The sequence below is a fragment of the Eutrigla gurnardus genome (assembly GCF_963514095.1).
Source record: "Eutrigla gurnardus genome assembly, chromosome: 20".
Lineage (NCBI taxonomy): Eukaryota > Metazoa > Chordata > Actinopteri > Perciformes > Triglidae > Eutrigla > Eutrigla gurnardus.
In genome coordinates this window covers 18,123,279-18,140,983 of record NC_139931.1, presented here as the reverse complement: position 1 = coordinate 18,140,983, position 17,705 = coordinate 18,123,279, and the positions used below count along the sequence as shown (strand labels likewise).

At 43.2% G+C, this 17,705-nt stretch overlaps 1 protein-coding gene across 1 annotated transcript; it reads right to left on the bottom strand.

Annotated features, from left to right (window-relative positions):
• Nucleotides 1-7: 7 nt before the first annotated feature.
• ppl (periplakin) lies at nucleotides 8-17,448 on the bottom strand. The gene is made up of 22 exons (XM_084038198.1): nucleotides 17,209-17,448; nucleotides 13,668-13,767; nucleotides 12,481-12,635; nucleotides 12,098-12,218; nucleotides 11,304-11,429; nucleotides 10,990-11,031; nucleotides 10,262-10,423; nucleotides 10,047-10,154; nucleotides 9,838-9,933; nucleotides 9,631-9,753; nucleotides 9,385-9,531; nucleotides 8,410-8,561; nucleotides 8,219-8,322; nucleotides 7,522-7,679; nucleotides 7,261-7,439; nucleotides 6,344-6,482; nucleotides 5,612-5,805; nucleotides 5,123-5,273; nucleotides 4,953-5,036; nucleotides 4,732-4,848; nucleotides 3,217-3,309; nucleotides 8-3,117 (listed from the first exon to the last, which is right to left on the bottom strand). The coding sequence occupies exons 1-22, from the start codon at nucleotides 17,256-17,258 to the stop codon at nucleotides 451-453; spliced, it is 5,268 nt and encodes a 1,755-aa protein (XP_083894324.1). The 5' UTR covers nucleotides 17,259-17,448; the 3' UTR covers nucleotides 8-450.
• Nucleotides 17,449-17,705: the final 257 nt, after the last annotated feature.

Sequence of the window (17,705 nt, the reverse complement as noted above, 5' to 3'; positions counted from 1 at the left end):
TCCATACAGTTTTTCCAGTTTGATTTGACTTTTATTGGAGCTTACAGAGCACACATCAGTTATAGTAAACCTGGTAAAAACCCACAAATAAATGGAACCTTTAGTACTCATGTGAATTTCAATGGCTGTATCAAAGATATGTTCTCTACCCTCGTACCCAGTGTCAGAAATGAAAGCTTAGCTGAGTTAAGTCTTCCTACCACATAGCGCATTAGTAGTTGTCTGTCATTATAGAAGTATCAATCCATATATTTTGCCAGTACCACAAAATTGAACACGCATAAGAAAATAAATACATAGTGCATTAGGAATCATGGATACAGTAATGCCAAGTCACCATAGTATTAAAGTCAGAATGGAAGTACAATAAATCACAAGGAGAATGTTAATCAAGAGAGAGGAAATCGTGTAGAAACAAATTAAAAATGCAACTTCTTAGCATGTGTGTGTTCACTTCTTGCCCGACACCATTACACCAAACTCCTGGATGGAAATCTCTTTGTTTAAGTACTGTTGAAGCTGGCGATTTGTGATGTGCCCGAGACGCAACGCATCATCGATGGAGAACTTTTTCCCGGATTTTCTGTCGTGAAGAACCGAGGACTCTCCTTTGGGGCCCTTGACCGAGATCTCCTCCCAGTCACACTCCTGGCTCTGCAGGTTGACGAACATCTTCCAGTCGATCAGCCCCAGTTTGTAGGCCTCCTCTGGTCGCATCTCTTTGCCTGTATCCGGGTCGATGACCACGATGGACCTACGGAGATGGCTCTCCCTCTGTTCCCTCTTCATTCTCACCGCCACAAGGTTCTTTTGAAGCCTCTCGATCTCCTCGTCCTTCTGGCCGGTTATGCCTCTGAGCTCTGCTAGTTCATTCTGTAGTGAATCAAGCCTCAACTCCTGGTTCTTTCCATCCTCCCTCGATGCAGACTCAGTGATGAGCCGAGTCTCTTTGCTGGTGATCTCGATCTCAGACCGAAGCTTACGGATCTCATTCTGCAGCCTTTGATTTTCTTGCTGCAGGCGGCCACTTTCATCGCGTATGTAGTCCATTTCTTTTGAAGATTTGGTGTTTGAGAACTCCATATCTGAGAACCTGGAAGTAAGGCTGGCCAATTCCTGGTCAAGTTCCCTCCTTCGCCTTTTCTCCTCTTCCAGAGTCCTCCCCAGGTTCTCGATCTCAGCCTCCGCTTCTGGGTCCCTTTCAACTTGGACTTTCTCAGTGCGGACAACTCTTTCCTTCACGTCGATCTTCTCCAGGGTGACCTGCTGCTGGATGAGGGCATTCAGCTCTTTCTCGAGCAGTGTGCGTTTGTGCTTCTCTTCGTCAAGCTGCAGTCTGAGGATGGAGTGCTCCTTCTCCTGTTGCGGATCCTTTTGTAGGACTACCTTCTGTTTGACAGTCACCTTCTCACGGTTCTCTTTGTCACGGATCTCCAGCTCATTGAGTCTGATCCGAAGCCTTTGGATCTCCAGTTCGGCATCACGCCTTGCCCTGCGCTCGCGCTCCAGTTCCTCCAGTTGCAGATCCAGGTCAGCCTTTTGTCTCTGCAGTTGGTAGAGCTCCGTTTTGAGGCTCTCCTTCTGTCTCTGCTCACTGCTGATGTTATGCGAGAAGGTGTCGCACTCTGATCTGAGGAGAGGGTCCTCTTCCATCTTGACCACTTCTTGCTGAACAATCTTTTCGCGGACCTGTGACAGATCCATTTTCTTCAGTCTGATCTTATCTTCTTGGTCCGAACGTTCTCTCTCAAGGTCCAGGCGTTTCTTCTGTTCATCTCCAAGTTTCCTTTTGAGAGTCTCAATTTCCTCCTTAGTCTTGGGGTCTTCTCTGTACTGCAGCACTTCATTGACCACTTCTCTAGTTTGCACTTGGGGTTTGGTGTCCTTCCATCTTTGAATTTCATCACGAAGTTGGCGGATTTCCATCTCAGATTTCTCAGTTTGATGGGTTTTATCCACTATCTCATTGCGAAGTCGCTCCAGTTCTCTTTCGGTCTGTGGGTCTGTCTTGTATTTGATGACTTCTTTGATGATCTCTTTGACCTCCACTAGGGGTCCTCTGTTCCTCAGCATGGTGTGCTCATCTTGCAGGGATCTAAGCTGCAGCTCTGCATCTTTATAGCGCCTCTGTTGCTCTACAAATTCAAGCCGGAGGTTGGCCACCTCATTCTCAGCCTTGGGGTCCGGGCGGACGATCTCCCTCACCTTCTCCTGAATAACAACCTTGGACTTCTCCTCCTCTAGGCTACCAATTTTCCTCTGGAGGTCAGCCCTTTCTCGCTGGGACGATCTTCGTTTGGCCTTCTCGTCTTCATACTGCCTTCTGAGGTTTTCTACCTCCCTTTCAAAGGCAACATCTTTCTCTACCTTCAGCACCTCTTTGATTGAAATCTTCTCCTCTGCCATTGCTTTCTCCTTCTCCATCCTTCGGAGCTTCTCTTGGAGAAAATGAAGTTCATCCTCCAGCTGCGTCCTGCCATCCGTTTCCTTCTGCTTCCTGTCAAGGAGCACCCGGTACTCTTTTTCAAGTTGGGGATCGTTCTGGACTTTGATCACCTCCTCTTCAGTGATCACCTCCTGTTCCTTGTTCTTCTCCTCAGCCAGGAGTGTCACCTGCTTTTGTATCTGAATCAGCTCGTTGTCTTTCATCAGCTTTTGTCTTCTCAGCTCATCCAGCTCTTCCCGAAGCTTGCGCATCTCCTCCTCCTGAGCACGATCTCTTTCTATACGCAGAACCTCCTTGACCGTGTACTGTTGTGCGCCTTCTTTGACCTCCGTGTCAAGGCCATGCAGCTTGAACTTCAGTACCTCAAGGTCATTCTCAAGGACATGGGTAACGCGGCGCTCCTCTGAGAGTTTCTGCTGAACCTTATGGACTTCCTCATCCAGCTGGGGGTCGGGAACCTTTTTGATCAGCTCTTTCTTGACAATTGTGTCCTGTGGCTTCTGTCCTTCAAGGACATAGATGTCAGTCTGGATAGTCTCAATTTCACTCTCTAGCTGCTCCCTCCTCTGGACTTCATTTTCCAGCTGCTTCCTGATCCTCCAAGGTTCTTCTCCTGGGGCAGCATTGACAGACTTGACATTTGTAGCCTGGATCATAGGTGCCTCAGGTTGCTATAGAGGGAAAATCGGTATTATTATTATTATGATCATTATATTATTATTATTATTATTATTATTATTATTATTATTATTATTATTATGTGACAATACCTGGTTGAGAAGATTTAGGGCAAATTCCAGATTTTGACGCCTTTGCACGTTCACAGCATTCACCTCAGTAAACTTAGCCTCAATAGCAGATTCCTGTAAACATTAAAAGCACAATACATTCAATCCTTCATTTACTGCAGTTCTTCACAACCACAGGAATGGAATAAGAGTAGAGTGTTCAGTGGTCATGTGATTGCTTGCATAAATCGACAAGTTATCTAGGTAACTAGTTATTAGTTAGGTAGCTATTTAGCTAACAGTTAAACATTGTACAGTGAGACATAGGTTTTATCAATTTCTAATAGAAGCCCAGTCTTCATGTTGAGTAAACATGAACATGTCTGTTTCAGTATAAAACTGAAGATACTGAACAGTCCGAATTACTTAAAAAATTTGTATTGTCTTGTTTTTTGCATTCTTGGTAATCAGTGTTGGCAACGTTACTTTAAAAAAGTAATTAGTTATAGTTACTCACTACTTGTTCCAAAAAGTACTGAGTTAGTAACTGAATTACTTTATAATAAAAGTAACTAGTTACCAGGGAAAGTAACTATTTGCGTTACTGTAAAAAAAAAAGTTGCTTTATGTCAAAGAATTTGGATTTTTCTTGTAATGAGATGGCAAACTGTAGTCTTGTAGTCTACTCCTATAGTCGCGTAGCGTGTAGTCTTGTGTATAATAATTGAGATCGCATTCTCCGCACCTCACATGCGGGAATAATTAAAACTTGAGGAGAAATTATACAGTGGGAGATATCACAAAACAGGGTCAGTAGACATAATGACGGCGAGACCCCGGTGCCTCCACGAGCCGCCGCGCCGTTCATCATCATCATCACCACCGTCTTCACCATCCGCGCTCCACAGCTGCACCGGATTCCGGTCCAACACCAGAACGGAGGGACACCGGGGCCTGCGTGGCCCTCGCGCGCCGCTCAGACCAGCAGCAGCCCCAACTCCGGCTCCAGCTCGCGGCAAGTTTGCACGTTTCTCCACGGACAACAGGCTGCCGAGACCAGGCACGAGCGGCGTGCAAGCAGAACACGATCCTGACTTTTTTTTTTTAACCGACAAATTAAATTGATAGTAACGCACCGCATTTAACGTTCAGTAACGATAACGACGTTGTAACGACGGAAACAGTAATTAGTTAGATTACCCCGTTACTGAAAAAATAACGGCGTTACCTAACGCCGTTCTTTTAAATGGCGTTATTCCAAACACTGTTGGTAATAAATACCAAGTGTGGGGTGTAAAGCACCCTAAGGATCCTACGTTTCTGGGGGCGTGATTCTAACTTGGTACAACAAAGGCATGCTTTGAGTATTCTTTTGTAATGTGTCTCTCACAAGCCCTGAAACATTATGGATGCTACATTTAGTAAAGCATCCCTTTAATTGTGTGTTGGTGGATGCCGGGGCAGGTTGTATGTTGTAGCTGTGTACTTTAAATCTTCTTAAATCTTCTGACTGACCCAACAGTGACATATCGTGTAAGCTTTGCTGTTGTAGCTCACCTCTGCCTTGACAATCATTGCAGGTGATTCGAGCCTGTTCCTCTTGTATGTCTGAGGTACGAGTCCATCCTCGACGTCAAGGATGGATCGAAACTTCTCACTTTCACTCTCGTAGTCCTAGAAAGAAAGAAAAGTGAACTATTAATCAATCCTTCATCTTATTGTATTTCAATCTTATATAGTAGTGATGTGTTGGTAAAAATGAATGTAAAATATATTACATTGACAGCTTGTTGGTAAAGCTGGGCATTTTTGGAAACATTGTTCAAGTCAGACTCCTTTCTTGCAATATCAGAGAGCAAGTTCTGAAAAGAAGAAAACAGAGAAGTTGTCATAAGTGCTTTTCTTCAGCAACACTAACAAAACATGTGCATATATGAGTATTAATTACCATCTGATTCTTCAGCTTGGTCTCCAATTGTCTTGCGTCATCGGTTTCACGCGGTTCGTAATTTGGGACGCGAGACAACCAGCTGTTCAAATTGTCGTAATCATTGCGGTAATTGTTGTACGACATCTTGGCTCTCTGCAAGCTTTGAGACCTGCAACACACAGCAAAAATGGTCATTAAACACATCTGATGTATCTGTTCATGGCAAACGCAGAGCAAATTTTAGCACATTTTTGTATTCAAAGTCAACGCCAAGACGCGATTGGATGCAAATGCGGCAGGCTGCACAATAAGGCGACACGAATGAGGTGAAAATGCAAAATTGGCAGCCTCTGATCAGGTAATATTGGTTCTAAATAGTTTGATCGGTGGTCTCTCTAAAGGAAGATCAGAGGAGCCGATCAGATAACATTTTCAATACTCTTTCAAGGCTGCTCTTTAATGCGCTCTGAGAATGGACACTTGAGACCTTGTTCCTGAGCCTCTCACCTGATGTCGGTCTGCCTGTTGAGGTTGTTGAAGCGTTTGTTGAGCTTCTGGACATCTGCCTCTTGCCTCTCAATGTCGGGGCAATGCTCCTGGAACTCGGTGACCATGTTGTCACAGCTGCCTTTGGCCGAACGCAGGTTCTGTTCCGACTCAGCGATGAGTGGTCTTTTGGACCTCAAGTCTGATGCGATATCCTACCATAGAAGCAAGGCATAGGAACTAAATATACACAGTCATGTGATCATCAGGAGAGAATAATACAGTCAAGTCAATGATATAATAAGACAATGCCTTTCTTCTGGAGATCTTTGAATGAATGCAATAATCCCACTAATCCTTTACTGTATAATTGAGGGTAAAAGCACCATCTTTTTACTTGTGTACAGTACATATGGGACATGTGTGGCAATTTGATTAAGCCCAGCTTTATTTAGGAATATGGACCGCAATCGAAACAAATATCTATTTCTTTTAAGATGATTTTTTGACCCCCCTGTCACCCCCTGGTGGCCAGTGGAAAGAATGACAGTTTAAGGACCTTCAGGTTTGGCTTCACTTTTTAGAACCGGAGGTTGAGTACCCCAAGGAGAAAATTGTCATCTGCTGATCAATGCGTCGCTCCTTAGCACGACTAGTGACAACAACGCCACGGTGCGTCTTCATTGTTCCATTTACCAGGATGGAGTGTGAAATCATTGGAATCTGTGCTAAAGAATAGAAGCGCCATCTTACCCCGAGTTCCCGCTGTGTTTTCTCCAGTGAGGCGATGTCAGACGGAGCAATCTCCTCCCTGGCCAGCTTGTTTTCATAGGTGGACAGTAAAGTCTTTCCATTTTGAAGGGAAGTCTCCAGCTGGTTGGAATTCTTCAGTCTAAAAAGTAAGTGCAGGGAAGTAGAAATATAATTCAACACATTTTCAACCTGATTTGAAGCCATTTATAGCAGATTCAAAAGCAATTCAGAAACAACAAAAACTTAAAGGGTGGATCCATCTGCATTCTTTTCCATTTTTTTTTTTTTTTCAAAAGAAATTGCCCACTCAGCTATAGTAACCACACTAAGCTAATCCATACGGTTAATTAAATTATTTGAACGCAAGCACTAGTTGAGTCAACGTTAGCTTGGCTCAGTTAGGAAATAACTGAAAGGGTTAGTTCAGATTTTCTCATTCTGTGAAGGAAAATCACTGGTTTTGTCAATAGGGTCTTGTGGCTTTTCAGTGTCTGCAGAAAAGTATTGTAGTCACCTTAAGAAATCAACATCAGTGAAAGTGTACACTACATTTAGAAAATGTTACATTGCCGTCAGACAGCCCTTTCTGAGGAAACCGGAACTGAAGCCGGTATACCGCTGTTTTCACAGCCACTAGACTCTATTGAGGAAAACACTCATTTTGCAGAACATGGAAGTTTCTGTCCAAAGAAACGTGGTATATTAATTAATCTGCGTCTTTGTTTGTTTGGAATCCTTTGTATATGGGTATAAACTGGGGAATTAATGTTAAAGTCGAATGTTCTGATTTGAATACATGAGGAACATTACTGGGAAGCTGCAAAATGATGTGAATACCTCCAAAACGAATGGACCTGCCCTTTAAGGAATACTTAAGACTACTCTTAAAACTCTGAGATACATAACAAGTCCCGTACTTCTCCTGAGAGCACTGAAGAAGCTGCTCGATCTTGTTGTACTTCCTGTTGGCATCGTCCACCTTGCTGTGGAGCTGAGGAGAGCTGACACAAGTTGGATTTTCCGCCAAAAAGCTATTCGCTTCCTGCACTTTGGAGGTCTTCTCTGGTTCAATCCTACCGACAGCAGAAGCAATGTCCTGGAGACGATGACACGATGAGGTGTAAGCATTTTGTGTAACAGCATTTGGATCCAACAGCAGAATCAAGTGGATGTCATACCCTCATGTCCTGCAGGCGGTCGGCGCTGTCCTGCAGTGGCCTGTTCTGCTCCAGTGGGGGGCGAACTCGAGCGTAAATGGCCTTCTCCTGTTTGTTCAGGTCACTGACGACCTTGTCCAGACCGGCCATCAGCTGGCGGCACTGCTGATCCTGCTTGTCTGAGGTCACACATAACAAAATGAGTTCATTATTTACTTTAGTGACGACTGGTAGACAGGAGGCTTGGGCCGTATTACAGTATACCAGAGTTTTTAGAAATCCTGACGGTATGATTTTCTACACCGCCATAAATCCAGACGCTGCACTTTCTATGATGCTGTATTGTTGTGATGTGTTGTTGTGAGCTGCAGACGCCACCAGAGGTCAGTGTCTCTATAGTGTAAAAGGGAACTGAGCTCAGAAAGAGACTCAGTTTCCATCTTTTGTTTCCTTAAAAAGCAGATAGTTTATAGTTCCACTGACTCATTGAGCATTGCTACCACATTTTGATGGGATGAATTCATCCAGTTTAATGTTTTGTGTTCTAAATATCTTTTTTGTGAATTTTGTGTTGACTTTGCTTAAGTTAAGCGTTTTAGTCATTAGTGCCTATATTAACGATTATCGCGATAAAAGAAATTCACCACGATCAAATTATTGCGTGAGTGTTTTTTTGTTATAATCCTATATTGTCTCAAAGGTTGGATGTGTTCTGTACCTGTGCCCGCCCCGCTCTGCTTCTTCAGCTCATCATAACGTTTCTGCAAATTTGCATTGCTGCTTGCCATTTTCTGCTTCAAAGCTTGTTGCTGCTTGGCCAGGCTGCAAACACATAATATATCATACAGTTATTAGCTGTGCTGGAATGAGAAATAATGGAGTGTGTCATCCAGTGCATGTTGTCCTCACTTGTCTGCGACTGCCAGTGACTCGGGGGAGGTGGGGGGGATCATGAAGCAGACGGCCGGGGCGGTGAATTGACGTCCAGCTGCATCCTTCACGTCCCACTTGGCCCCGTTGTTTCGGAGCAGAGTGTACCTCTCCCCACGCAGAATCTGCCCCTATAAACATCCAACAATTACAATCAGTGTCATCTCAGACACAGTCAAGAAAAACAGCTTTCATCAGAACATGGTTAACACATGAATAATTTGAATATTATGGATCAAATACATTTTTAAGAGTTTAAAAAAAAACTGTCAGATATTATTTATATATACATATATTGGAGTATCTGAACTGTTCCTAGAACTGCACTCTTCTAAACAGAGATCCCTGATGTTGATCCTGGACTCTGCTGGAGGGTTACAGCCCGGAGTTACCACCAGAACCACTGTTGCCTTTACTCTCCACATCTCTTCTAGCTCCTCCTCCAGCCCTTGATATTTCTCAAGCTTCTCATGTTCCTTCTTCCTGATGTTGCTGGATAGCTCCATCTATCGCTACTGCTGTTTTGGGGGGTTGTCTTGCTTTTGCCTGTCCTGCATATGTTGTCACTATCATTTGCATTAAAGCAGATGAAATCGATTCATAATCACTCGAGCTTCCTAAATGGACCGATTGATATCCCTGAAGTTTAACCAACCAGACATCGTGGTGGTGGACAAACAGCAGATGATAGCAGTATTGATAGATGTAGTTATCCCATGAGATGAAAGAGAACCTTGAAAAATACCAAGGGCTGAAAGAGGAGCTGCAAAAAAGATATGGAGAGTAAAGGCATCAGTGGGGGTAATTGGAGTACTCCAGTAATTGGAGTACTCCAGGCTCTAACCCCCCAAACCGGGACAGAGGCTCCAGAAGAGTCCAGGATCAACTTCCAAGAACAGCTAAGATACTGCGGAGTATACACAGTATATACAGTATACATGACACACAACATACGTCATCTGTGTCAAACTCGCACAGAGCCTCAACAGGAAGCAGTTTCGGAGGGGTTTCCCGGCGGTACTTCAAAGGTAAAACCTGCACGCTGCGCTTCTGAAGATTCTTGACCCGTTCATCAAAGTGCTCCATGGCCTTGGCTTGGTCCTACACACACACACACACACACACACACACATGCAGCATATGTTACAGTGCTGTCGGATAATCAGTGTCACAGTCTGCCAGTCGTGAAGCAACACTCACATCCAGCTCGGCGATCAGGCCCTCCATCTGATACACGTCTTTGAACTCTGGGTTGTACTTTTGGTTGAGCTCTGTATCCAGACGATTCAGCAGGTCCTGAGTGTCACGCGCCTCCTTGTTGAACTGGACACACATGCACAGATGCTGATGAGCTTTGCCTTTTAAATGTGTGTGTGTGAAAAATGTAAAACACTATGATTGTCTAACCTTGTGGTACTCATCCATGTGTTTGAGGTGGTTTTCCTCACAGATGAGCAGGTTCAGGTACTCCTTCCAGTCGGCGTGGACGGCCTCCATGTGAGCCTGACAAACAACACCATTCATTTTATATTCAAGGCACGTTTTAAAGTTCAGTCTGGATGCTTCACGTTGCACAGAAGAGTCCACATGAACCGAGTGCATGGATGAGTCCGTACCTCAATCACATTCTTCCCCGGATGATCTGAAGCCACCAGCTTCTCTCCATCGTCATTCACTTTGGTGACGGTGGCCTCCTTGGACTCCAGACATTTACTGATGAAGTTCTGTTCAGGGAAACACATGCGCTGAGTAAACTGGCGGCCACATATATTTGATTTGCATGCGCTGCTGCGTATTTACAGTATGCAGCTTGTTTTTACAGGTCAGCTACCTCGTACTGCTTCTGGCGGGTGGGGTAGTCCAGGTTGTTGTCGCTCCAGTCGTAGTTGATCCTCTCCTCGGCCTGCTGGTCCATCCAGTACAGCTCATTGGTGCAGCGCTGCATGTAGTCCCGCAGGCTGAGCAGGTTACGCTGACGAGCGCTGGAAGTGGCCTAAAGGAGGGAAGGCAAGTCTTAGAGCTGCAGCCACCATACGCAAACACTCGGATCCCCTGCGAGCTGTAGTGCCAAGCTAACAAAATGAAATGGAGGAAAGTCGATTTTTCTGTCAGTCAAAAAGGGGGAAATAGTGCATTTGTCAGGGACTATTTTCAGCAGTGGATTTGTCCACATTTGGAGCTCTAGTTAGTGTTTGTGGTCAGCAGGTGTATGCGAGTCACAATAAAGTAGAGGAAGATATAGATATGTGAGATTTGATGACAAGGAGAAAAGTATTTAACATCACCAGCTTTAAGTCTTTTGAACATTTTGATTTGATTGAAATGTAAAACTTTTGACAGGTGAAGACACATTAGATGTGTACTTTGTGTTTTGTTTGAAGATGCTGCTAAAGACACAGAAACTAGTCAAAGGGCTCAGGGCAGGCTGGAGATGAGAGCTGGAACGGATCTTCATTTAAAACCAGGCCTACAGTCAAACATTATGCACATTCACACGCACACACATAAAGCACACAGCCGTGGGCTCAGAGAGTGAATGTGGGTGTGGCGGGTCATTACCAGGAGTTTGGCGTACTTGGCCTGGAGGCTGTTGACGTACTCCTGGAGGACAACAGGGGGAACAGGGAGAGTGGGAACGAGACAAACAAGAAGAACGTCATGTGAGTTATTTGGGAATAAACAACTTGTTCACACACGGTCGTTTCAAATTCTGATCATGTTGAGTATAACTGAGATGCTTTTAAATGAGCAGCTACAATACAAACCATCTACAATACGCCAATACCGGCCAATCAATCAGTCATAACCTCTACATGTAATATAAAATTCAACAAATATGATGAATAATGTACATAAAGCCTTTCTGGTCGTACCTTGTCTCCGCCACTGGCGATGTGAGGAGCCAGAGCCTCCACCTCGCTGTGGGAGATGTTGTGTTCCTCCACCTCGTTCTCCACGGACGGCAGGTCCTGGCCAAAGCCCTTGTTGTTCAGGTTGTCCTGGGCAGGGAGACACAACAACACACTTTAGTCCACAGGTTTAGTCCAAATGTTGTCTCCTGTGTCTGTGGTCCCCCAGAGGTCTAGATAGTAGCTCACATTAGTCCAGAGACCAGATCAGACTATGTGGAGAAACCAGAGACAACAAGGTCTCTGCTGTATTTATGTCTAGATGACCTTATTTGGAGTGTTGATGGAGCAGCTACAATGTTAGCATAGCCTAGCACCCATCAACCAGACTCCATTCAGAAAACAAGCATTTTAAAAGTAGTTAGCTTGTGGTCTTGCAGACAGACCTAACAAAGCATGACATCACAATTTTTACTGATCACCATCATTATGGAGTTATTGCGCTGATTATTGCTATTAAATCACAGCTTCATTGTCTATTTATTGGAGTTCATCCAGCTGTGGTAAATTAGCAAATGATCATTGTTTATTTTCTGCTTTGACATTTCCTATAATTACCCTTGAAGTCTTCACATTTACCCCTAGCCCTTAACAGACTGTACGTGATGCACTATTATCTAATTTAGTTATCAGTTTGACATCATGAATTGCAGAAGCATAATGGCAATAATAGACTCTATCTGTTTTTTGTTTATTCCTTTCCAATTTGACATCAACAACGTATGACAGCAGTTTAAGTGTGCAGGAATGCTTCCTACCAGTTTCTCATCCATCATGTTGCCCCAGTTGATGCTGGGCTTCCCCTCAGTGCGGATCAGGTGATAGATACGGTCATGGTCCTCTCTCAGCTTCATCACTTTCTCACGCAGCTGCCTCATGCTGAAAACACACACACACAACATATCATGTTTTACTTTCTTACGATTCATTAGATCCAGCATGACAAGATAATAAAAGAGAAATAATAAAGATAAAGAAATAATTCCGATTCTTTTCTTCTGACAAAAACAGCCAGTTGTAAAAAAGCTGATATGGGGGGTAACCTGCACCATCATAGTCACATTTATGTTGCTTTGTGAACTGTATTCATTGTTTTCAGTTGTTGTTTAGATATGACATAAAAGTGCTGAGCACTACTCACTCCTTTTCTATCATCTCAGCCTGCGGATGCTGGAGGCGCTTGGCGTTAACGGCGTCCTCATCCAGGCTGGTGAGCAGCTCCAGAGAGCTGATGATCCTCTTGTTGGTGTCATCCTGGTACAGCGGCTGCTTCCCCTCGTTGATCTTACTCACATCCTGCAGGAAAAAAACAGATAGGACATAACAAAGTGCAGTCCATAGACTGGACGTAGTCTTCGTGGCGACTACAGTGAGAGTGAGTTGCAACTTGAATTAAGAAATAAACGTTCAAGCTTCTTTCGCTTCGGTAAGGTGATGCGTTTCCAGGTGAGAAGGATGATGGGGGCCGGGGTTAGTTAGGAGAGATCAAAACCCTGAAGGGAGTTGTAGAGAGGAACAGAGCTCTAAACACTCCTTCAACTGTGTTGTTGAGTCACACTGGACCTCAACCATGTGAACAAAACACACCTGCTACTATGATATTGCGGTCAAGTGTTGTTTCCCAGAGTTGTCACTACGCTGTAAACTACTGGCTTCCTGTTCGTGTGCTGGAAGGTGTGGCTCACTGTTTATCCCCATTACACTGTTTGCTTGCTGTAGTTTTTTGGATTGGATTTTTTTTTTAGATGCAGAAGGGGAAATATTAATTGCTCCACTAAAATACATTTACAATCACCATTATACCTTGTACAATATGTCAAATGTGCAGGAAGAAAGTAATACTCTCACACTAAAAAAATCAAATTAGGGACACTAAAACACTGAAGTTCCAACCATAGTTGAATTTCTTTTTTTTGTAGAAAACTGTCTATTCAGTATTAACAAAAGACTGTATGTAAGAAGTTGGACGTAGTCATAGTGACGTCAGCCACTAGTTTGTGGACTACGGTTTTGAAGCCTCTAGTTCACCATCTTGGATATTTGCAACCAGTGAAGGAAGTGACCATATTTGGACTGTGGAGGAGCGACGGGTGGATCTGACAAATACAAGCGGCAGAGCGTCACCCCAGGCAGCATCCGTTGTTGTGAATCAAGTGAGAACAGGCTCATTTTCTCATAGACTTCTATACAATCAGAGAAGAGTTGCCCCCAGATGGCTAGCAGACAGAATGCAGCTTTAAGGACTTTCAGTTTTGGCTTCACTTTTCAGAACCGGAGGCTGATGATTGCTTTTAACAGATCTCTGAGGCCTTTGTCACTGGATCGTACCTTGTTCAGGTTCTGCTCGACGTCATAGCTGTACTTCTCCACTTTATCAGCATTCCTCTGCAGCTTGTCAATCAGAGTGCTCAGCTCGGTGGATGGAGCGCTGGAAGACAAACACAACACTGTCGTTATATACAGTTTCAAAGGACAGCTTCAAAAGAAGACTAAGAAAAAAAATGTATACATACAAACATACATACATATTATGTATTAGTATTTGTATTTATTTATTTTTAATAGAGATATTTTTGTTGAATTTAGGAAAAAATGTTCTAAAGGGAGCAGGGGAAATTAAATTTTCATTTATTCATTTCATTTATTTACTCATCATTTATAATTTATAACTATTATATCTTATTTAAATGATTGTTTTGTCTGGTTGGCTATTCGTGAGCCATTTCTTCCATAAAAGCATGCTAGAAAGAACTATTTTATTTCTTTACGCAGTGAGCATAGGCTAATCAATGTGTTTGGTCTATGTTAGCAGTGGAACTGTAAAGCTAATATGCAAACTTCAATATTTGTTTGTCGTATCCTCATCCCAATATTGAACAATGTTATCGCACTTTGCAGATTCTCCACATATCGTGCTGGCCTACTGACTACATAACCCACTATGTAGCCACTGTATAGTGAGTGATTTCAGACACAGCCATGGTGATATGGAAATGTATGGAAATTGCTTAGAGCAACAAAAAACAAAAAAGTTCTAAAATGAAAAAAGAGGAACTGAAATCAGCCCAGCATCAGACACAGCTAGTCCCATCACCGTGACAACGATCACTCGCTGAATATGTCAGACAAGTAACATCACTTATAAGTTAAGTTTAGCTGTCACATTAATCTGTAGATCATCGTCATAAACATATTCAAAACAGGGTCTCCATTTCACAGTTTGTCCACCAGAGAGAGCCGGCACGTTCATTTTAAACTCTAACATATATTGTGTGTTGAAAGAAATCAATATTGGCGGACATATTATCATCAGTAAGGAAGTAGTCATTGTCTCAGTTCCAATCCTGCAGACTGGACACTGACTTTAATTGAAAAGCTCCTGCTGGTTTTAAAATGAAATGATGTTGGAACAAGTTTGAACTAGAGTTCTGAAGCCGAAGCTGCTGGTCTGACGAGGCCCAACAAAATGAAAAAACACCCCGAGGGGGGAATCGGTCACGTTTTCAAACGATCCAAACCACAGGTTTACACGGAGCATGTGCAGGATTCTTTATTTTTTTGTTGTTCTTAAATTCAGAACAGATGAAATCCTTTTGGTGTTTAGCAGCAGAGAAAAGTCACATTACATAACTAGAACTGTTTCCAATTAGAACTCAAGCATCTGAAAACAATGCAGCAATAATTCAACGTGCTTTACTACATATTCTGTACTCCAAATATGCTGACAATAGTTTCCAGGGAGGCTCCCTGTGTCTGACATCATGTTTTGGTTCTGGGAAGGAACTGGCTCTGGACTCTGGTGCTCCCACAGGGAGACGGGGAAATTGGAAGCAGAAAGAGGGTGTGGAGGGCTGCTGCTGTCAGTGAACGCACCATCAGGTCTGGATGGACGGACTAGGAGACCGTGGGCTTCACACTGTGTCTGTCCTACGTCTCTTTGTGGTCCTTTTACATGTCTCTCAGGTTGTTGTGAGTCTGTTTGCAGTTGTTTTATATCTATTTGAGATTGTTTTACATGTTTGAGGTTGTTTTTTTATCTATTTGGTACTGTCTTATGTCTGTGTGAGGTTGTTTTATATCTATTTGAGGTTGTATTACATGTTTAAGGTTGTTTTTCCATCTATTTGAGATTGTCTTATGTCTGTGTGAGGTTGTTTTATATCTATTTGAGGCTGTGTTACATCTTTTCTAGATTAATTTGTCTATTTGAGGTTGTTTTACATCTTTTTATTTATCTGCTTGAAGTTGTTTTGTGTCTCTGTGGTTATTTTACCTGTACTAATGAGTGACTGACTGGTAGTGATAGTAAAAAGAGGAAATATACTCCAAAACATGCCTACTTGCTGCCTATCTTATACTATCTCTCTTATAATTTCTCTTGCACAACATTTTAGAAAGAGAGACTATGCAACAGGCCTAAACTAGTATTTCACCTCACTATTGTTTGGGTGTAAAGATGAACACTAATGCCATCTTAAGATCTCCTGTTTAGACTTGAAGCTGTCATTAGTTGACAGTTTGCCAGTTTCCTGAGAAACACAGCTTTCATGCACCAACTACAAAGTCCATAAGAAGAGCAGCATGAAGAGACAGAAGAGGGTGGAGCAGCATTATTTGGATTCCTCCCGTGTCTGGTGGTGGTTATCAGGGTAGATGTACCTCACCAGTGTTGACAATAGTGACTTATCTTTACTACGGTATCCTCAATGTCTCATTGCCTGATGAATAGAAACCAATACTACCTACAAAATGCAAATAAATCAATTGTTTAAAGTTGCTTTTATGCATTTCTTGAACTTTGCACTGTTTTTATTTGTAAATACAAATTCATTGCATGTGCAGGACTACTTGGCAATCAAACTGCTTCCAAATATTTCAATGACTAATGACTATGGCAGGAGGTAGAGCATTCCTCCTCTGTTGATGGTGGGAGTGGCGGTGGGAGGAACACAGGTCACGCTGCAGAATTACTGTACTGTTACTGATTAGTGGATCATTTAGTGCTTGACACCTGAGGGTGTTATTTTTGAGGCCCCCCTGGACATTTGGTTGAAATGAAAATGAGCAGCTCAGGTAATAATTTAAAAACCTGACTGACTTCACCTTCACTACTCAAACCTATAGTGAGCAGACTAAAGGTGACAGGGAATGGTGCAGCGATAATGTGGGAGAGGCTAGAAGCCATTCCTCACACTGATTGTCTTTCTGAGGAAGACTTATCAAACCTGTTAGCCTACTACGACTTAACTGCACAGCCTATCAACCCACCACACCCTCACCGAGTTAAAGCACACCTCATACAATCTAATCTACACCCTCACATATGGTCATGGACGCAGATAGCTGACAGGAGTTGAAATGACATCCAAATAAATCCATTGAGTGGATTGAAAACGATTTTTCTCCAGCCAGGTGTTCTGCATAAAACACCATACTCCGTTCAGGGAAATAACAAATTAAAACCACGATAGATTTACGCTGAATAAAATAATATAAATAAATAAAACGTAGCTCTTTCGTGAATCAACACGATATAGTGTTCAATTCGGCAGAGGTGTAATCAACCTAACATACATTTTATTTAGGCTATGTCTTGTTTATGTATAGATTTGAATGCTTTTCACATTATTCTTCACACATAGTACGGTGTAATAACGGTGCATACTGTTCAGCACAGGACCAGTGACTAAAGTTTACATTATTTCCATAATGAAACGGACTGAAAGCTTTGTAGGACGCATTAATATGACTTTAACTAGCAGTTTGACAGCAATGGTGACTGTACGTGGAGGAGCTAGCAAGAAAGAAACTAAAGCTAAATTGTTTTCCAGAAGACGTCACAACTCGATGCAAAGTTCATGTTACTTACGCTGGTGTTGGGGTCGTTATCGCGGTGGACTTGGTCTTTCTCCTGAACATGTTGACGGGTCACCTGTCTGCGGCTTCCGACAAGAAAACAATCCCAGGACAGGTGAGCCTCGGCGGTGTGAGTCCTCGCTGCGCTGCTCCGAGTGGGTGTGTGTGTGTGTGCGCGCGTGTGTGTGTCCACACAACCTTGTCAATGTCACAGCTTCCCCTCCCACAGTGGACTAGCAGGACTGATCCACCTGGAGCATTCCCTTTTAGTTTTCACACCCAGCCCGTCCTGTACGTGAAGCCGACCTGTCAGCCAGCAGAGGACAGGTGGGGCGGCGGCACGAGGCCCCGCCTCTTCAGCGATGTTACCACATGAGATTGAAAGGTTTCCAGCCCAATCACAACTTAAAACCCACCCAACACAATAAAAACCAGCCCAAGTAATAATCGTGAAACCCATGTGAAACTGTGTCTGCGTCAGTGATAAAATGTTGGAAGCAGGGTTCCCAT

Coding starts and splice junctions, on each gene's coding strand:
- ppl (XM_084038198.1), bottom strand. CDS start 17,258: ATGTTCAGGAGAAAGACCAAGTCCACCGCGATAACGACCCCAACACCA. Junction 11,032..11,303: donor TCGCCAGTGGCGGAGACAAG/GTACGACCAGAA, acceptor GTTGTCCTCCAG/GAGTACGTCAACAGCCTCCA. Junction 6,483..7,260: donor CTTCAGTGCTCTCAGGAGAA/GTACGGGACTTG, acceptor CTTACTTTTTAG/ACTGAAGAATTCCAACCAGC.